Source organism: Entelurus aequoreus, linkage group LG10 (genome assembly GCF_033978785.1).
Source record: "Entelurus aequoreus isolate RoL-2023_Sb linkage group LG10, RoL_Eaeq_v1.1, whole genome shotgun sequence".
Classification (NCBI taxonomy): Eukaryota; Metazoa; Chordata; class Actinopteri; order Syngnathiformes; family Syngnathidae; genus Entelurus; species Entelurus aequoreus.
The window spans coordinates 14,218,367-14,239,407 of record NC_084740.1 but is presented as its reverse complement, the minus strand read 5'-3'; the positions used below and the strand labels follow the sequence as shown (position 1 = coordinate 14,239,407).

Here is a 21,041-nt window from a genome sequence, read left to right as displayed (position 1 = left end):
CTACTGTGTGGAACAATTTCCCTTGTGGATCATTAAAGTTTGTTGAAGTCTGAGATTTAACTCATTACCTGCCATCAGTAAAGCTAATAAAAAAAAAGGGAAAAAGTTACCTATGCGTGCAACGGAGCAAAACATTTCGGAATAGCAATTTTCACCGGTTGACGTAAGAGGTGGGTCTGGTTGTCTTGGCAACCAATTGGCACCGAAGTGTGGAGCGGCTCGGAGGCCCCGCCCCCTGTACAAATACCCCCATGGCTTTGACGTCAATGCACGTCAAGCGGAGAACATGATGCCTCTTTGCGAGTCAACTCTACCTGATAGAGGGGACATCAAGACGGAACATTAAAGCTCCATTGTGACCGGATAAAGCTGTCCGTTTGGTGACAAAGGAGTGTGGGGGGGAAAAAAGACAAAGATTTTTTTTTTTTTTAAATGTCGCCGCCGCTGCTTTGAAGGAGAGTGTCGCCACATTCGCCGGACCACTCGTGTTTATTTTTTTTATTTTTAAAATGGACACGCTTCCAACAGTGGCCGTGGCGGCGGTTCGTTTGTGGCTCTTTATCTCCTAACGGCTGCGAGGAAGCCCCGCTACCCCCCCACCTACCCCCCCCGCACGTCTGCCGTCGACAACAGCATGGTCATGGCTGACAGCGTCCACAAACCGCTGCTCCGGGGTCCCGTCCGTGTGGGCTTCTATGACATCGAGCGCACTTTAGGAAAGGGCAACTTTGCGGTCGTCAAACTGGCGCGACACCGCATAACCAAGACGGAGGTGAGTACAAAAAAAAAAAAAAGTTAGCCTGCAAGCTAACTTGGGCTACCGCGGAGTTAGCCTTACCCCCTCGTTACATAACTTTTTAGGGGATAGAGGGTGGATGTTTAACACCTCTGGAGGTTCTCGCCGACATTTGTGGACACATGGTTTCTGATAAAAAGAAAAAGTTGTTTGAGGCAGCAGAATGTTTGTTGCCAGAGAGGGCTGACCGGCTGCACGTCTAACCCCGCTTGGCAGCAGCTACTGCCGGTAAGAGCTGAGAGCGCTAACGCTGCTGGGAAGTGTAAACATGCCGGACTGTACACACCACCTTTACAATAACACCCTTTTTTAATCACCAACACATCGTCAACTACTCTTTTTTTTTTCTTTTTTTTTTAGCAAATTCTAATTATTAGTGGTGTAACGATTCGTTTAACAATAAACCGATTCAATATTTGTGGTTGCCGATACGATAAAAGGACTATTTTCTTTTTTTTAAATAATGATACATATGGGTTATACTCGTATAGCGCTTTTCTACCTTTAAGGCAGTGTTTTTCAACCTTTTTTGAGCCAAGGCACATTTTTTACATTGAAAAAATGCGCAGGCACACCACCAGCAGAAATCATTAAAAACTGAAACTCAGCAGCCATCCATCCATCCATCTTCTTCCGCTTATCTGAGGTCGGGTTGCGGGGGCAGCAGCCTAAGCAGGGAAGCCCAGACTTCCCTCTCCCCAGCCACTTCGTCCAGCTCTTCCCGGGGGCTCCCGAGGCGTTCCCAGGCCAGCCGGGAGACATAGTCTTCCCAACGTGTCCTGGGTCTTCCCCGTGGCCTCCTACCAGTCGGACATGCCCTAAACACCTCCCTAGAGAGGCGTTCGCGTGGCATCCTTACCAGATGCCCGAACCACCTCATCTGGCTCCTCTCGATGTGGAGGAGCAGCAGCTTTACGTTGAGCTCCCCCCGGATGACAGAGCTTCTCACCCTATCTCTAACTCAGCAGCCGATATTGACAATAAAAAGTCGTTGTCGCAATTGTTGGATATGACTTTAAACCAGTGGTTCTTAACCTTGTTGGAGGTACCGAACCCCACCAGTTTCATATGCGCATTCACCGAACCCTCCATTAGTGAAAAATAAAAAAAAAATTTTCAAATTCAAGACAAAGTTATGTTTTTGGTAACACTTTAGTATGGGGAACACATTCTAAGTAACAAAGACTTAATTTAGAGTTTTTTGAACACTAGGGGAACATATTCTAAGTAACAAAGACTTAATTTAGAGTTATTTGGTTAGGGTTAGGGTTAGGGCCAGGGTTAGAGGGTTAGGGTTATAATAAGGCCATGCCGAATAAGGCATTAATAAGTACCTAATAATGACTAGTTAAGAGCCAATATGTTACTAATTTGCATGTTAATAAGCAACTAATTAATGGGGAATATGTTCCCCATACTAAAGTGTTACCATGTTTTATTACTGGTGCACATAATGATCCATGCATGAACATCACCTTGTTCAAAGAACAAAACCAACACAGGGCATAAACTCACAACAAATTACACACCTGCAAATCAGTGTGACTTCTGCTGTTGCCGTATCCGTAATACGCCGATAGGGAGAAGTTTTTATTTACACGATGAGTCGGGTGTGTCTTGACCTCCACCGAACCCCTGAGCCCGAGTCACAGAACCCCTAGGGTTCGATCGAACCCAGGTTAAGAACCACTGCTTTAAACCATAACCAAGCATGCATCAATATAGCTCTTGTCTCAAAGTAGGTGTACTGTCACCACCTGTCACATCACGCCCTGACTTATTTTGAGTTTTTTGCTGTTTTCCTGTGTGTAGTGTTTTAGTTCTTGTCTTGCGCTCCTATTTTGGTGGCTTTTTCTCTTTTTTTGGTATTTTCCTGTAGCAGATTCATGTCTTCCTTGACCGCTATTCCCCACACCTGCTTTGTTTTAGCAATCGAGAATATTTCAGTTGTTTGTATCCTTTTTTGTGGGGACATTGTTGATTGTCATGTCATGTTCGGATGTACTTTGTGGACACTGTCTTTTCTCCACAGTAAGTCTTTGCTGTCGTCCAGCATTCTGTTTTTGTTTACTTTGTAGCCAGTTCAGTTTTAGTTCCGTTCTGCATAGCCTTCCATAAGCTTCAATGCCTTTTCTTAGGGGCACTCACTTTTTGTTTATTTTTGGTTTAAGCATTAGACATCTTTTTACCTGCACGCTGCCTCCCGCTGTTTCCAACATCTACGTAGCAATTAGCTACCATCTGAAACAATTCAGTGAGTTCAAATCGATTCAGTACATTTTAGCAAAAAAATATTTAAAAAATGTGCCTGTGAAATAAATACTGTATACTGGACACTGCTTGTGAAGTTTATATTCCTGTTACACTAAATGGCCAAAAGTGTTTGGCCACCCATCCAAATGATCAGAATCAGGTGTCCTAATCACTTGGCCCGGCCACAGGTGTATAAAATCAATCAATGAATGTTTACTTATATAGCCCTAAATCACAAGTGTCTCAAAGGGCTGCAAAAGCCACAACGACAGAAAACAACCGGTGTGGTTGTTTCTGGATGAGGAAAAGCTGCTCTGTTATTGATTTAAGTAACGTCTGAATGTCATTAATTCAAGCAGTTAAGCATGGAGACCGTTTCTACAAACATTCGTGAAAGAATGGGCCACTCTCAGTGATATAATAATGAACCAATCAGGATCGCCGGGCGGGGTTTCATAGATATGACGTAGCGCCAAAGCAACTATTTGATTCAAACAACAATGGCAGCACGCAGCGAGGAGTCGTGTGCTGACATTGATTCTGCTATTGCAACTGTTTTGCCACATCGATCGTCTACTGACATTGCTGCATTGTTTCAGTAAACATTCTCTAACTTTTCGCTCCGTCGTTATCTAATATGTCGGCTGTTCTGTTTTGGATTTCCCAGCGTCGCTCTCATTAGCGTCACGGGTTGTTTTCGATGTGAGTGGTTGAAGTAGCACGTCATTCAAGATAACGGACAAGTGGTTTATCCAATCACATACAATTATTTTTTTTTACAAGGCCCCGCCTTCTAAAATACATCTCCTATTGAGAAGTCCCAGATCCTTGTGTGGAGCTCAGTGAACTACAAGGATCTGGCGAGAGTCAGGTTATCATAGGATGTCACCTGTGCAACAAATCCAGTCGTGACATTTCCTCGCTCCTAAATATTCCAAAGTCAACTGTCTGCTTTATTATTAGAAAATGGAAGCGTTTGGGAACAACAGCAACTCAGCCACGAAGTGGTAGGCCATGTAAACTGACAGAGAGGGGGTCAGCGGATGCTGAAGCGCATAGTGCAAAGAGGTCACCCACCTTCTGCACAGTCAGTTGCTATAGAGCTCCAAACTTCATGTGACCTTCCAATTAGCCCACGTACAGTACGCAGAGAGCTTCATGGAATGGGTTTCCATGGCCGAGCAGCGGCATCTAAGCCATACATCACCAAGTCCAATGCAAAGCGTCGGATGCAGTGGAGACGCCTTCTCTGGAGTGATGAATCACGCCTTTCCATCTGGCAATCTGATGGACGATTCTGGGTTCGGATGTTACCATCTCTTCTATATATTTGTTTCTGGTGAAATTACTTCTCCTTGGCTGCAAGTTGTTGTTTTCCAGAAGGCGGTGCATGGCTGTAACTTGCTCCGCTGTCATTTCCATTGTGTCGGTCGGGTCTTTTGTGGCTTAAGGTTTTGTTGTAGCTTTATATTGTTGTGTTGTGTTGTTTGTCTTTGTTGTGGCGTCTGCAAGTCTGAAAGTTTTTGTCTTAATTTATAATATTGTCTTACGATGTTTGCGTTTAAGACTTTTCTCGACCACCGCCATTTTTGTTTTGACGGGCAAATAGACTTAACGTTTAGCCATTAAACTGCTAAACGTCATATAAAGTCTGCCGTTCTTTAACCCAATGTTTTCCTTTTCATTGTATCAATAAAATCCCTTGATATATTCCCTTTTAAAACGATATTGGATCAATACCTGTTTTCCGAAAGGCAAACCTGCTGAGCACAGATTGATATACTTGAAATTTAGCAATATAAATCGATCTATCGATCAATGGTTACACCCCTATTTATCCATATAGTTATATTGGTTGTGTACACTTCAGCACCTGTACTATTTTGATAGCCAATGCAGTATCACTAAACACCATAGACCTGTAGCAACTACAGTCAGGGCCGCAGTTCTGGAAAAGTAGTCTATCCATAAAGAATTGCTGCCCATCATACGCAACAACGCTAAAGGTTTCCTCGAACAAAATAACCATTGCAATTAAGGTAAAAAATGTTTGCTATATATTGTGATTATTTTTTCATTGTTTTAATTACCAGGAAACAAACCAAAATAAAAAAGATATAGACCTTGATTAACCTAAAATGCATGGCTGGTTGTTTTTCTATATCAGTGATTCTCAAAACTGTGCTTCATCTAGTGGTATGCCAAAGAATCACTTGATTAAAGTACAGTGTTTTATTTTCATACATTCAAACACAGTGTTACTTTTTAACCTGTGTGTAATGTTACAGTGGCCAAAAATATTAAATATGCTTGATAAATAAAACTTCTATCTTGCTTTTAAATACTACTAAGGCCGAGTACACTGTTGTATTTTATAAACGTTGGTCATTATGGTGGTAATTATAGAGCCAAGTGTTTGATGAAACTTGGTGAAAATAGTTTGAGAACTACAAGACTATACTGTATGGTGACAAAATGAATGTCAACAATATATACAGTATTTTGACAAGCTCATATGTGAAGAATAATAATAAAAACTACAAAAGTACTTGTTCCAGGACCTATTTCAGACATTTTCTAAACAGTGCATCAAAATCCTATATTTTGCAAACTATAGGATTATGCAACTGGTTGCATTTTTTATGAGGCAGCACATTTTTTCAGAACACCGGTGTTCTGTCAAAATGCTTTACCTATAAAAAAAAGAGCTACTCAACGCTACTGAGTGTGCGCACGCATGCACATCAATGCTAAAGTTGTCTTCGAACAAAATTAGCTACTTTTTCATTCGCGCTACAGTAATTATTTTAGATTATTTTAATTTTGTTGTGAAAAACCAGAGTTGTCCTGGATGCAGCCCGGGGGCCATTTGTGGTCCGTAGCTCAAGTTTTGTTGGCTCGTAACATGTTGTCAAAAAACCCCCAGTAAAAAGAAAAGAAAAAAGAGCAAAAAGACGTAATATCGTGAAAAAAAGCCGAACATTTGATACTGAATTTGAAAAGTCTTAAGTATGTGGAGTAGGGGCTGCACAATTAATCACATTTTAATCGTTATCACGATTTTGGCCACTACGATTAAATGAGGGTAATTTCAGATAATATTAATTTTCTATTCTATTCTATTCTAACATTTAAAAAGCAAGCTCAGCTGCATATTAATTGAGGTACATTCACAACCAAGTCAGCCAACCACCAGGGGGCGACCAAAAGACAATGGACTCATGTGAGAGCGAGTAAGAGTGAGTGAGAGGGTGACTGACAGTTGATAAGCTGGTCGCCTTTAGCTCCCGAAAATACTCGGAAAAATTAATGCATTATTACAATGGTGCCCTCTTCTCCCACAGAGTGACCCACAATTTAACCCCGAAACGCACCTGCGCACCTCACCGTTCGCTGTGCATCCTCTAACCCGGAAGTGCTCTCGTGTGTATAAACAAACGTCACAAGTTGCACGGCAAAGCTGTGTTGGTGTGCACATTTAAACACATTGAGTTGCGGCAACAGGTTAAGCATAAAACAAAACCTCCCTTCTTTCTTCAACTGCTGCGTTTGCCCGCGGCGTGAAGCTGATAATCCAAATAGTTATGGTTGCTCACAGAGCAGTCCACCTGCCACCGTCGCAAAGGTCCAACGTAAAGACTACCGTAACATCAACGGTGCACTGAGGGACCCCGTATCCATCCACCTCTCAAAGACACGCATTAATAATGGATATAATATTGTTTTTTTGTTTGTTACAAAGACATGTTCTATGTATACTGTGAGCAGTACAGTGTGTTCCTTGGAGTATGTGCTTATTTGTTTAACTTGTTTGCACTTTATGATCACACTCGGCAATGGCATATTTATTTTTAGTTAGCTTTTTGCCTTTTGTAAATGTTATTTTATAACTGATGAATTTTTTTTTTAAGTTTCATTTTGAAATAAAAGCCCAGTTCACACACTGGATTTCAATATTGATAAAAATAATCGTGCAGCTCTAATGCAGAGGATATTAAGGTATTTTCACAAAAAAAAAAAGCTACTGTTGTGTGTGTGTGTATATATATATATATATATATATATATATATATATATATATATATATATATATATATATATATATATATATATAGTGCCAGCTTTGTGTTATAAGGGACACTTTGTATTATTATTAATATTATTAGTTATTAATATAAACATTTCAGCTTTTTCCTCATTAAATAACGTCATTTTGCTCTTTTTTTCTTACCTTTGTATTGTTTTTTTTCGACATGTTGTGGGCCAACAAAACCCGAGGTTCTGTCCGCAAATGGCCCTTTTGCTGCACTTCCGACACCGTTGAAAAGTAGTATTAGTACACTTTGTCACCTATAACACAAAGTTCACACTAAATTTAGTCTTTAAAAATATGTAATGTCTGTTTTCAGCATTTTTTTTACTAAATGAAAAAATATCAAAATGGCCCCTGCATACTTTGACTTTGGTGGCCCTTGGTGAAAAAAGTTTGGACGTCCTTAATGTAAACACTTACAGCGTGAGGAAGTTCACATTGTATATTATTAGGACAGAAAGCAAAAGCATGTGGACAATTACAGTGTGAGGAAATTCACATTGACGCAAATCATTGTAGTATACATTTTCGATTTCATCATCGTTTGAACAGGAATAGAAACTGGTAGCTTTTTTAGACAAAGTAGCTCATTTCGACACAACACGGACCCGAGACTTTGTGTGGCTCAATTTGGTCTTTATTGTGGTATTATTATCGTTAGACTCCTGGAGGACCCCCACTCCACCTAAACTTTCGTCATCGCTCCACATACACACAGTATGTTTACGAGCACAAAAAAACGAGATATTGACTTAATTTGGTTGAAACTAGCTTTTTAAAACACATACAACAATATTTTTCCATGCAGCTTGTAATGTCTCCAAAATATTACATGGAAAACTTTAATACGTTTTTCCTATATACCTTATTCATGTAGGACAGGGCGTTTCAGTTGGCGGCCCAGGAGGCCAAGTCCAACCCGGAATGAGACCACACCAGCCCCCGAGTTCAGTTCAAAGCTCGGGAGACAAACATTTTTGCAGCAAATTCCTAAAAACACCAGAGTGTTTTCAATAGGGGGTCCGCAGATGAGTCGTGAAATTTTAAGTTTATTTAGACTTAGTCTAAAATTTATTTCTTTGTATTCCCATTGCAAATTGTAATGCTTTTAAATACACATTAGTTTATAAATGGTAGTGGTATGACCACCCAACTCACTGTACCTTGCAGGTTTAAAATATAAACATGAATAATAACATGCATTCACACCTAGTTATTTTATAATATTCATGTTAGCATTGGACCTGGGATGAGCTGGCGACTTGTCCAGGTTGTACCCCACCTTCCGCCCGAATGCAGCTGACATAGCATCTAAGATAGCTAACAATTAGCGCTCTAGTTTCCTGCTAATAATAAGCGGCGCTGGTATCCAGTCAGCGGTTTTAGTTAGTGCATTAGTTGCCAGCTCGCTTTTGGCATCGCTATACTGTATTTTTTCACTTTCTAAGTATTGCACAATAAAAAGGTACCTTTAAGACTAGTTAAATCAAACACAATTTCATACAAGTTGGGGGTCCCCGCTACGTCTCTCCATCAGTTTAGAGGTCCACGGCTTGGAAAACGTTGAAAACCCCTGGTATAAAGGAACTTGGACCACTGTAAACATATTGGAAGATTCCTGCATTGACATTTTAACCTTGCTAGCAAACATTGAACACTTTAGTCCAGTGCTTCTCAAATATTTTCTGTTACGCCCCCCCTATAAAGAAGAAATTATTTTGCGCCCTCCCACTCTCCACTGTGACTGTAAATAGTATAATTTGTCTTTAAAAAAGTGTTATAACTAAATCTCTGCATAACATTGTAAGCTTATTAACATTAAAGGACACCAGTCTTTCCTCGTCTCTCACAGTGGTTACAGTGAAGTTAAATGCGACATACGCTTAATCATATTCTAGTATGGCAAAAAAAAACATGTTAATCCAGGTCACAAGCATCCCCCCTGGCATCACACCGTGCCCCCCAAGTGGGCCGGCCCCACTATTTGAGAAGGACTGCTGTAGTCCAAACTAGGGATGTATATAAGTCCTCCCCTTTTCGTCAGTTAGACTTTTTTCGTAATGTGATGTATGTAACTAAGGTGTTATTTTAGCTTGTTTACTTTGAATGCAGTCGTAGTCATTTGTTCCATTTCCTTAGTTATACGTGTAGTGTTCCTCAAGGTTCCATTTTAGATCCTCTTTTTTATTTTTATTTTTTCATAATTTGGGCTATTCAACTGGTGGCCTATGAGTTCAGTTAAAAAAACTTGTAATAGACTCGCATTTTTAGCAGATTCTTCAAAATACTAGAGATGATCTTTAACTACCGGTATCTTTTTTGCAGATGGTCATTAAAACAGCAGAGCGCTCCTGTAATCCTGACAAAATTGGTTTTCCAGAACATACAGAATAATAATAATGGTAAAGGGAGAAGTTAGCTTTGTAGAAATCTGGCCCCCTAAACAATTATTTTAATATCCATGTTGGAGGATAATTACTGTGTAATTAGTGGATAATGATTATTATAATAATGCATCATGATTAAAATTAGAATTATCAGTGCATTTACTGGAGGGCTTCAGCCTCCCCTGTCTTTAAATACTAGTGAGGCGTCTGTTTATAACTACAGTTATGTGCTATAAGATTCAAAATAGAAACTTGAACTTTGCTTTGTCCGATGCTGCCACAAATAGATTTATCATATTTGTCCCTTCCTTATATCACATAATCCTTGTTTCCAAAATGTTGGCGCTTGAGTCTGAATGCATAAAGGTGAGCTTTGATGATATTCAACATCTGTGTTGAGTGAACAGTGAAGTGTTCCATGCTGGGTTTGAAGCATTTTGCATTTTTGCAAGAAATTCTAGATTGTGTTACGCATTCCCAATTTGATTCAAACAACCTTATTATTGAATTTTGACAATTGATTAAATCTAAACTTTAATGACGTCGTATTCTATTAATGACGGATTCAAATGAAAGAAAAAAAAAATCAAATTCTTACAAAAGCGAATAGTAAATAATAACACATTACTACTAAAATACACAAACAACATACAACACATCTAACAGGAAAATGCTGCAATATAACAAACTAAAACAACAAATGCAAAAGAAATATATGCTGCAAATGCCAAAAAGACACATAAACCCCAAATATAACTCATACTTGCCAACCTTGAGACCTCCGAATTCGGGAGATGGGGGGGTGTACCTGTATATATTTTCAAGTATTCCTTATATATATATATATATATATATATATATATATATATATATATATATATATATATATATATATATATATATATATATATATATATATATATATATATATATATATATATATATATATATATATATATATATATATATATGTATGTATGTATGTATGTATGTATGTATGTATGTGTATATATATATATATATATATATAATCAATTCGTTCATGAATGAGTATATCCGTTCGGCCACCGTAGTCAATGGAGAAGTCTGATCTGCAAAATTTGCAGGCAGCATACCCCTTCCCCTTCGAGCTGTCCTGGATGAACTGCAATTATTTTTTCCAATCATTTTGTAACTTGCAAGCGTACTTCTTCTTACTCGTCGTCGCCATGTCTCTTCTCCGTTCTTCTGCTTCGTCTCTGTTATGTTTTTGGACATTACTACTTGCCGTAGTTTTGAAGCAATGCATGATGGGAATCCGGATGTTGTGTGTCAGTGTATTAACGTGCCGGCTGGAATAAACACACACTGAGAAATAGCTCCGTGCCTGCCTACTTTATGGACTATCGATAAACCTATGAATAACGGAGACATATACAATAGTCTCCCTTTCAGGTGAGAGAGGACGCTAAAGGCAGTGCCTTTAAGGCACGCCCCCAATATTGTTTTCCGGGTGGAAATCGGGAGAAATTCGGGAGAACGGTTGCCCCGGGAGATTTTCGGGAGGGGCACTGAAATTCGGGAGTCTCCCGGGAAAATCGGGAGGGTTAGCAAGTATGATATAACTACCACCAGTAGCTGTATTTTCTGCATTTGCTAGTGTCTTATTTATTTAATTTTAAAAAGGTCCTATTATGCAAAACCAACTTGTCTTACCTGTTGGTACGTGTTTTTGTGTAGTTGGCATCCCCATAAGTCCCAAAAATTTGAAATCAAATTATGGAGACATGGTGGAGATATTTATAAAACAATCTTGCCTTCTTCCAAACTTGAAATTTTAGGCGATTGTGAAGTATTTTGCCTTAGTTACATCAGCGGATACCTCCATATAAGGTAGATGTTTACCATAGAGCGTTGCGCGAGTCCACCTTTTTATTCAGTTGTAGTCCAGATATGTTGTCAATAGGTTCCTTATTTTTGTCTATCCTGTGCTGTGTGGCAGACTGGTTCGTACATGCACATGCATGCTAAAATCCTCCGCTGTTGCCATTTTGAATAAAAAATAGCGTACTTATACCTATCAGCAGTCAAGAGAATACGCAGTCCAAGGGGGCTTGGCTTGGAGGAGGGCTTCGGCATGTAAATAGGACCGCCCACTAAATGGTACATTTCTGAAGATACAGTCAGAAAGTGGCTTGAAGATGATCTGTGAAACCAAATCTATGCACAATTTTGAACAAAGCACCACCATTACATGTTGTGTAGAGCACACAAAGTGTTTTAAATGTGGAAAAAAAAACAAATGACAAAAAAATTACCCCTTTAAATGACTGCTGTTCATTGGCCACCTGCTTTGCAGGCCATCTGTATCCAAAGATTTTTTTTTAATTTTTTAATTTTTTTAAATGACCCACACAGCGATACCCACTCATTGATGTTGCTAGATACGTGTCCTGCATCCCTAAAGCATTAAAATAAAAAATATGTTGCAACGTGTCAGAGGGGTTGCACTCAGTTGGTTCAGAAGTTACTTATTTGAAAGGGAGCAATATGTGCACATAAATATCAGCGAATCTCCAAGTAAAATTATAACATGTGGAGTTCCACAAGGCTTCATATTGGGACTACTTCTTTTTTATATTATATATAAATGACTTTGTGAACTCATCAATTATTCTTCACAAATTAATTTTTGCTGATGCCACCAATTTATTTATGTCAAACAAACATCCTGAAAGCCTTCAAACTATTGTCAATAGTGAATTAATCAAAGTAGATCATTGGTTCGAATGTAATAAATTATCCTTAAATATAAATAAAACAAACTTTATTATATTTCGTTCAAATAGAAGCTGTAAAAACTTTGATAAGGTAAAAAAAATAGTAAAGCAATTGAGAGAGTTGAGAGCAATAAATTCCTTAAAGTCTACATAAATGGATTTATAAATTTCAAAAGCCATATTGAATATTTAATGAGTAAATTATCTAAATATGTCAGTCTACTCTCAAAATTGAGGCACTTTCTTCCTCTTAACACTCTCCTAATTCTGTATTGGACTCTATGTGTACCACATATAAACTACTGCAATGTCATATGGTATAACACGTATCCTAGTTATCTCAGATTCCACACTGCTTGTATTATGTATAACATAGTATACATATTAAATTCTAGACTCTGCCAGCAAATTCCAGTGATCACTCCTTCTCATAGACATAACACCAGTAGTAAACCTTTATTAAGAGGGAAAAATTGTAATCTAAAGTGTACAAACTTTAGTACAACCTGTAGAGAGGCCTGATGATCTGGAATGAGATTGATAGCCTTATAAAAGAATCACATTCTTTAAGCATTTTTAAAAAGCGTGTTAAGCAAAATGTATTGCTACATTTTGCTTAGTATATTTAGCACACCCCTTATGGCTGAGGTTTTCACATTTGTTGCATAATTTTGGTCTTGTCTTCTGTATGTATGATAAAATTATTGCAAATCTTCAAGATGCAACTTTTTAATAAAATTTGAATGAGATATCGAGATTGATTTGGTGCATTTACAGATTAATTCTTGGTAGGTTGGTATGAAATTGTAAATGGAAATTGGATGGGCAGATTTGGAAATTAATTGTATTGTACTGTATTTTGTATATTATATGATGATGTTTATTTAAACTGTGGGTCCCTATCCATAAATTGTATGCTTCTAGGGATTACCTTTTTGCAGAACGTACTCTGATATTAACAAAAGAAACAATAATGTAATGTAAAATTGTCTGTAAATAAATAAAATAAATAAATGCAGCAAACTCATCATCCATTCGGGACGGCGTGGCGCAGTTGGGAGAGTGGCCGTGCCAGCAACCTGAGTGTTCCTGGTTCAATCCCCACCTTCTACCAACCTTGTCACGTCCGTTGTGTTCTTGAGCAAGACACTTCACCCTTGCTCCTACTGGGTCGTGGTTAGGGCCTTGCATGGCCTTCCATCAGTGTGTGAAATTCACACTGAATGTGTGTGTGAATGGGTGAATGTGAAAATAGTGTCAAAAAGTGCTTTGAGTACCTTGAGGGTAGAAAAGCGCTATACAAGTATAACCCATTTATCATTTATCCATGTCATTTTTCCATGAAAAACGATACATTGTCATTCCATCCATTTTCCACCACCCGGGGGTACTGGAATCTATCCCAGCTGCACTCGGGCGGAAAGCAGGGTACACCCTGGACACCTCTCCACCTCATCGCAGGGCCAACACAGATAGATAGACAGACAACATTCACACTCACGTTCACACACGAGGGCCAATTTAGTGTTGCCAATCAACCTATCCCCAGGTGCATGTCTTTGGAGGTGGGAGAAAGCCGAAGTGCCCGGGGAGACCCCCCACAGTTATGGGGAGAACATGCAAACTCCACACCGAAAGACCCCAAAGCCCGGGAATCGAACCCAGGACATTCTTGCTGTGAGGCACAAGCACTAACCACTGTGACGGTACACCGTGAGCGATCAAAATAAACTTTTTCGTCAGCAGACAAGGCAAGCACAGTTTCAACACATTGTGCATCTGCTCAGCGCAGATGTGATCACCTGTTCACAATGTTGGGGCTTGCTAGTTTAGCCGCTACCAAACAACTCGCCATCCATCCTTCCATTTTCTACCGCTTGTCCCTTTTGGGGTGGCGGGGGGTGCTGGAGCCTATCCCAGCTGCATTTGGACGGAAGACGGGGTACACCCTGGACAAGTCGCCAGTGCCCACAAATTTAATTTCAACAATTATACGTAAATACGTCATAGTAAATAAAACCCTTTCCACTTCCCAATGCTGTGAAAACATACTCAGTTGGTGGTGATGAAAAATACTTATTTTTATAATTATAGGTGGGAATCTTTGAGCGCCTTACGATTCAGGCGCTGCGATTGATTAAAAATCGATTATTGCTGCATCTTTACTTTATGTGTATAGATGCAGTTTTACTTTTCATTTCACGAGATTGGCATTTATCATTTGCCACTTTTAAAAACAGTTTATTTGTTATGAGAAACAGTTGAATTAATTCCCATTACATTTATTAAATTATAGGATATGTGAGTAAAACTGGAACAACTCCTTCATCCCGCACTCCGTCCAGCTGTATAATCACTCGCCATACAGCAGTAGATGATATCCGTCTATTACCTGACACCTTCTATGTTAGCTACCTCTCTTTGTTTATAATGTATATTTTCTGCTGAATGTACTCTTTATTTTTATTTTTTTGCTGCAGCTGTTACATATACTGTAATATTGTACATGGTAATTGAGATTTGTTATATATTGTATATATTATAATAATATAATATCATATATCAGTATATATTATATACTGTATATATAATATGTAAATATTACATATATGTTATATTTTATATTGCTACTATGGTACATTTTTAGTGTACTTTATACTTTTTGTTTTCACCCTCTTTTTGTGCCCTTGTGTTCACGATCCTTTCCATCCTTATACTTTCCATCCTTTGTAACTGAGCTACTGTGTGGAACAATTTCCCTTGCGGATCATTAAAGTTTGTCTAAGTCTAAGCCTAACATATAAGTGCCCTATAATCAGAGTCGGCCCAAACCTCCATGGGGTCCTAAGCAAAATTTGATTTGAGTGCCTTCTATTTCAGATTTTTGGGCCCTCTATGTCTGCCAATGATATTGATTGTTGATCATTAACACACCTCCTATAAACTCATTGCAGCTTTGGCAGTGTTGTTTACATCATCCTTTTGTTAGCCTGGCATGTCTTTACATAAAACATGTCATTTATAAATACATGGTGGTGGCCCAGTTAAGAACATAAATAATACCAATGCAATAATAACACACACAATACCAATGAATGAGTGATGTCCAAGGTGCCACATATGGTTCCTCTTCATTTCAAAATGTAGAACAATCAGCTACAAGAATGGCCTGGGGCTGAACATTCCAAGTAATAAAGCTTTGTATTTACAATAAAAGTGTCATCTTGTCTCGTCAGTCTTGTACATATTAGTCTTAAAGGACCGTTTTTTATTTTTAACTAATTGTTATTGTTTAATGTTTACATTCTACCGAGAGAGCACAGTCTGAAGTTTAATTCCTTGTGTGCTAAACATACCTGGCAAATAAAGATGATTCATGAGTCTGATCATTAGGAGTGGAAGCAGAAAATATAGCTGCATTTGTCTGCTGAACAATAATAGCTTTTATCTTTTCTTCAGTGACATTTTTGCGTTCTACTTTTCCTACTTACTATCTCGTCAGAAGCAGCATGTATGCGAAGACGCCGTCTCAGTGTAACAAAACAGCCATAGCCATTCAAAGTATAGGAATATTCTAAGGAATGAAGGTACGAACAGATTACCAATATGTCTTTCTTTATTTTACAAAAATGCAGCGTTCCACTCAGACAAGTTCAAACTGCGGTAGAAAATGGATGGATGGACTTTCAAACAGCCTTTGACCCCCATAGCACACGTCACTTCCCATCCATGTCTCTGAAGTCTCACCCCCAGTCAAAGCCATTGTAGCCCCGCAGCCAACCGCTACACCTCCAAGGAAGTATGTCTACTTATTTCATTACAGCACGTCCTCTAAACGTTAAAACACAACCGACATGAATGAGCACAACATTTAGCAGTGGAAACATGGGTTTTTGACTATCAAGTTTGTATCTTTAGTTGCTGAAATGAAATCCGCAGTGACTGGCGAGTTGTTCTGCTGGCAGCTAAACTAACATGTTGCGAGAGCAGTGATGCACAGAGAGCTGATATAATGCTCGCTTAGTCTGCTGACAACGTTTATTTTCCTCGAATCTTACTCTATTTGATCCACTTTTAATGGATTTTATTTAGGAGCAAAATGAGAATGAAAGGGTTGAAATCCGGATTTGCACGAGTCCTACTGTTTTATTTTTTCAAGTCGCACGCTATTTTAAGTAGCAAATGCGAGTAAATTGGTCGCACTGTACAGGTCTGGTCTAGTCAGCCTAGTGATCGTACCTCAGCCTAGTTCGCTGTGCCTCTACTGAGCCTGATGAGCTCACCGTGCCTCGACCTTCTACATTATCCTCCAAATAAACTATTCTTTAGCTGTTGCACTGGCTCATCACCACAAACAAATGGCGCTTTACAGAAGAAAATTTGCACTACTCGCAACAAAACATGCAAATCTGTTTTGTTTGTTTTAAAATCAGCTGTTTTATTGATATTTTTTGGAACTGAAGACACCATTTTGTTTTCATTTTGATTTTAGTAATATATTTGGTGCTATTTATGTTGCCAGAAAATGTTATTTTAATTGAATGTTGTATGTCATGCCCCATTGACATTTGTCTTTTTTTAGATTTGGAGTTGTTGGCTAACCTGACTCTCGACAGATCGTTGTAGTTCGCTGAGCTCCACACAGGGATCTGGGCTTGAGGGCATTGCAAACTCCTTCAAGATAGCAAAAAATAATGAACCAATCAGGATCTCCGGGCGGGATTTCATAGATGTGACGTAGCGCCGAAGCGACTGTTTGATTCAAACAACAATGGCGGCACGCAGCGAGAAGTCGTGTGCTGACATTGATTCTGCCATTGCAACTGTTTTCCACATCGATCGTCTACTGACATTGCTGCGTTGTTTCAGTAAAAGTTCTCTAACTTTTCGCTCCGTCGTTATCCAATATCCAATCCAATCCACTTTATTTATATAGCACATTTACACAACAAGAATGTTTTCAAAGTGCTGCACAGCCATGTTAAAAACAATATTAAAAACAATATTAAAAACAATATTATGCTACACCAATGACTGAATAAAAACAAAGAATAAATGAATAGAAAACCAATACAAAAACAATATAAAAAATAAATATGATTAAAAACAATTTTAAAGGGTAAAACCAATTAAAACAGTAAAATAGACATCAAAATTTATAATAAGCACAGAGGACAACAGAGGACAGAAGACCACACAACTCACGTAGTGTAAAAGCCAAAGAATAAAAGTGGGTCTTAAGACGAGACTTAAAACACTCCACTGTGGACATGGAGGGGCAGAGTGTTCCAGAGCTTAGGGCCGACCACAGACAAGGCCCTGTCTCCCCTGGTTTTAAGTCTCGTCCTGGGCACCACGAGCTGGAGCTGGCTCTCGGACCTCAGAGTGCGCGCAGGAGTGTACATTTGGATGAGGTCCGAGATATACTGAGGTGCCAGTCCATGTAAAGCTTTAAAAACAAACAGCAAGGTTTTAAAATCAATTCTAAAATGAACAGGGAGCCAGTTCAAACTCCGAAGAATTGGGGTTATATGCTCGCGTTTCCTGGCCCCTGTTAAGTCGTGCTGCCGCGTTCTGGACTAACTGCAACCTGGAGAGAGCTTGTTTATATGCCGAATATGTCGGCTGTTCTGTTTTGGATTTCCCAGCGTCGCTCTCATCGGCGTCACGGGTTGATTTGGATGTGAGTGGTTGAAGTAGCACGTCATTCAAGATAACAGACAAGTGGTTAATCCAATCACATACAATGATTTTTTTTACAAGGCCCCGCCTTCTGAAATACATCTTCTATTGAGAAGTCCCAGATCCTTGTGTGGAGCTCAGCGAACTACAAGGATCTGGTGAGAGTTAGGTTAGTTGTTGGCACCATGCGCCTGTACCCCTCCTGTTATATGCAATGCCACCTGTGAATTATTTTTGTGCTAATACAATGTAAGAACATGATTTTTTTGTGGGGGAGAGTGGTTATGTGTCATCAGTTATTTTTGGTGTTTTTTTTAAACCGTTTCATTGTGTATTTTACAGTCTGTTGTTTGTAATACACATAAACCAACACAGCAGCCTGCAACTGTACCATGAACTTGCGCTACATCTTTTGTTTATGACTCATGAAGCTGTAAAGTGTACCACGCACTAGCATTACGGCTTTTGTTAATGACCCACACCGTGTCACCATGTACCATGCACTTGTACATCTCTTGGTTATGACCTACAACAACAACAACAACAGCAGCAGCAGCACCACCACTAATCACCAAGCCAAATGTCTGTCTGGGTGTAAACACATGGCGGTATCTGGGGCAAGCTGCATGGTGGTCTTTTTATGTAATTCAAATAATGTGATTCAGTGGTTTTTGGTGGTGGTGGTGGTGGTGCCAAAGACAAGAGTGTGCCGTGGAGATCTGTTTTTGGGAAGTGCACGCATGCAGACAGACGGCAGCTCAGATACATTGCTGCCTTTGACATCAGAAACAGTGTGGACCCACGCTCAGGCCAAGAAGAAGAGGAACAGTTCATGTCGTCATTCTGCAAGGGGTCCTTTTGTGCATTGTACCATAGACTGCCGTATCTCTGGTAATGACTCAGACCCAGCCAGTAGCTGAAGAGAAAAAAATAGGCCATGGGACTTGCAAAAGCTCAGTTTGATCTTTGATCGCTGGGGCCTATTGCACTGTTTGGAGCAGATTAGAGGAGTAGTAACTGTACAGCAAAACAATCATTACCTAGACAAGGCCCTCGGTAGGTTTAATGACTGATACTGCAGGCCTGCACTTCTTAAGACTCTTATCAAGTTAATCTGGTTACTAAAGTGAAGTAGTGCAGCGATTAGTCTAGCCAGTAATTTGTAACCTTAAAAAACTAATCACAATGTCAAAGCATGTCACACAAATGCCACACCTACTGATTTTGCAGAAATTGCAGCTCTATTTTACCTGGATTGAATCATACCTACAGGTCACTCATGCAAGGTAACTACAGTGTCCTGAGCTGTGTTTGTTAAGGTGGCCAAGGTCAGCTCTCTGTGTACTTTATGCCATGTCATTAGAGTATACTAAGATCAAAGAGGAAATCTTAGACTGGTGTGTGTGCATAACCTTCTTAAGTACAAATCCATTCATAGGGGATTAATTGGTCATTCCAACATTATTTGCTATCTGCGCACCTCCTGTCAGTCCACACAGCAGGAAGAAAGCTTGCGTCATCTCTGACCTTTGCTTTGTTCCAGTGCCCTGCGCTTTTTTACTTTTAAGTAAACCTTGTCCTAAAGTGACCTTGTGCAAAGGCTCTTTATGTTGTGATCCCTTCAAGACGGAGTTTGAATTTCCTTTTAGACTTGACCACCACCTTCTAAAGCTGTTCACACCTGTAGTCATTTAGAGGCATCAAAACACTGTTGCTACACATAAACTATATATGCACTGTACAGTGTCAAAGTCCACCTTAAGCTTCAAAGTAGGCACTAGGGCTAGGGTTTTTGTATTTTTATGCATAAAAATGCTTAAAACTGAGAAACTAACAGACATGTTACTTTTAGACTTTCAATCAACATATTCTTGTCTCAACACATTAGAACTATTTGCAATAATTTACTTAAAAAAATATTTGGCTTTAATGCAGACAGACTTACAGAGCTTTTGTCTACATCATAGACTTAGACTTCCTTTTATTGTCATTCAAATTTAAACTTCACAGTACAGATAAGAACAACGTTTTGTTGCATTAGCTCATTGTAGTGCAGGATAAGAGAACAATAAGGTGCAGATATAAATAAATAGATTACTGTACAGATAAATATATTGCACTTTTGCATATGCATCCGCGTTTCTGGATGCATATGCATATTTATATTCCAGCAAGTTAATCTGTTTTTTGGGGGAACTAAGGGGATTATTAGGATGCGTTCAAGAGTCTTATGGCCTGAGGGAAGAAGCTGTTACAGAACTTAGAGGTTCTGCTACGGAGACTGCGGAACCTCTTTCTAGAGTCCAGCCGTGAAAACATCATGCTGGTGAACTGAAGAAATAATTGATAAAACTATACAGTGTTTATAATGTAATGTAATCATAATATTAAATAATACAAGAAACCATTTAGAATTATATACACTTTTATTTCTCATTACTGTAGAATTGTTTACCGTTGCACTGTAATTGGAAGGTAAATAACTTCTAAATAAATAAACCAAAAAATTTAATTGATTAATTTTTGTAAGCAAAAATGTAACTTGGACAAATACTGAACATCTTAAAGTGCTTTTTTTTCCAGTTGGAAAAACGAGGTCGGACTTTGTATTTTTGTTTATTGCCATCACGTGATCATGGCATTCCTGCTCGTTTCTCTGTGTTGATGGGCTCATATTGCCCATCCGATTTGAAGCTGAAATATTACCGTAACGGGACATTCGGCTCTCACTGGATCGGTTCGCAGCCGAGTGTGAAGCGACTGGGATGAGAATCAGCACCTCCAAGTCCGAGTCCATGGTTGTCGCCCGGAAAAGGGTGGAGTGCCATCTCCGGGTTGGGGAGGAGATCTTGCCCCAAGTGGAGGAGGTCAAGTACCTCGGAGTCTTGTACACGAGTGAGTGAAGAGTGGATCGTGAGATTGACAGGCGGATCGGTGCGGCATCTTCAGTAATGCGTACGCTGTATCGATCCGTTGTGGTGAAGAAGTAGTTAAGCGGTAAGGCAAAGCTCTCAATTTACCGGTCGATCTACGTTCCCATCCTCACCTATGACCATGAGCTTTGGGTTATG

At 39.3% G+C, this 21,041-nt stretch overlaps 1 protein-coding gene across 6 annotated transcripts in view; it reads left to right on the top strand.

Moving 5' to 3' along the window:
* Window positions 1-252: 252 nt before the first annotated feature.
* Window positions 253-21,041, top strand: part of sik2b (salt-inducible kinase 2b) — a 135,245-nt gene continuing 114,456 nt past the window's right edge. For 5 of the 6 annotated variants that reach the window (XR_009827444.1, XM_062060181.1, XM_062060179.1 and 2 more), the window contains exon 1: window positions 253-772. Coding sequence is in view for 4 of the 6 variants with exons in the window: in XM_062060181.1 (XP_061916165.1) it covers window positions 635-772 (138 nt within the window). In the remaining 2 variants the exon portion in view is untranslated. Of the gene's footprint in view, window positions 773-15,942; window positions 16,088-21,041 lie in introns of those variants that run through there. The other variant, XM_062060182.1, reaches the window with a different exon arrangement.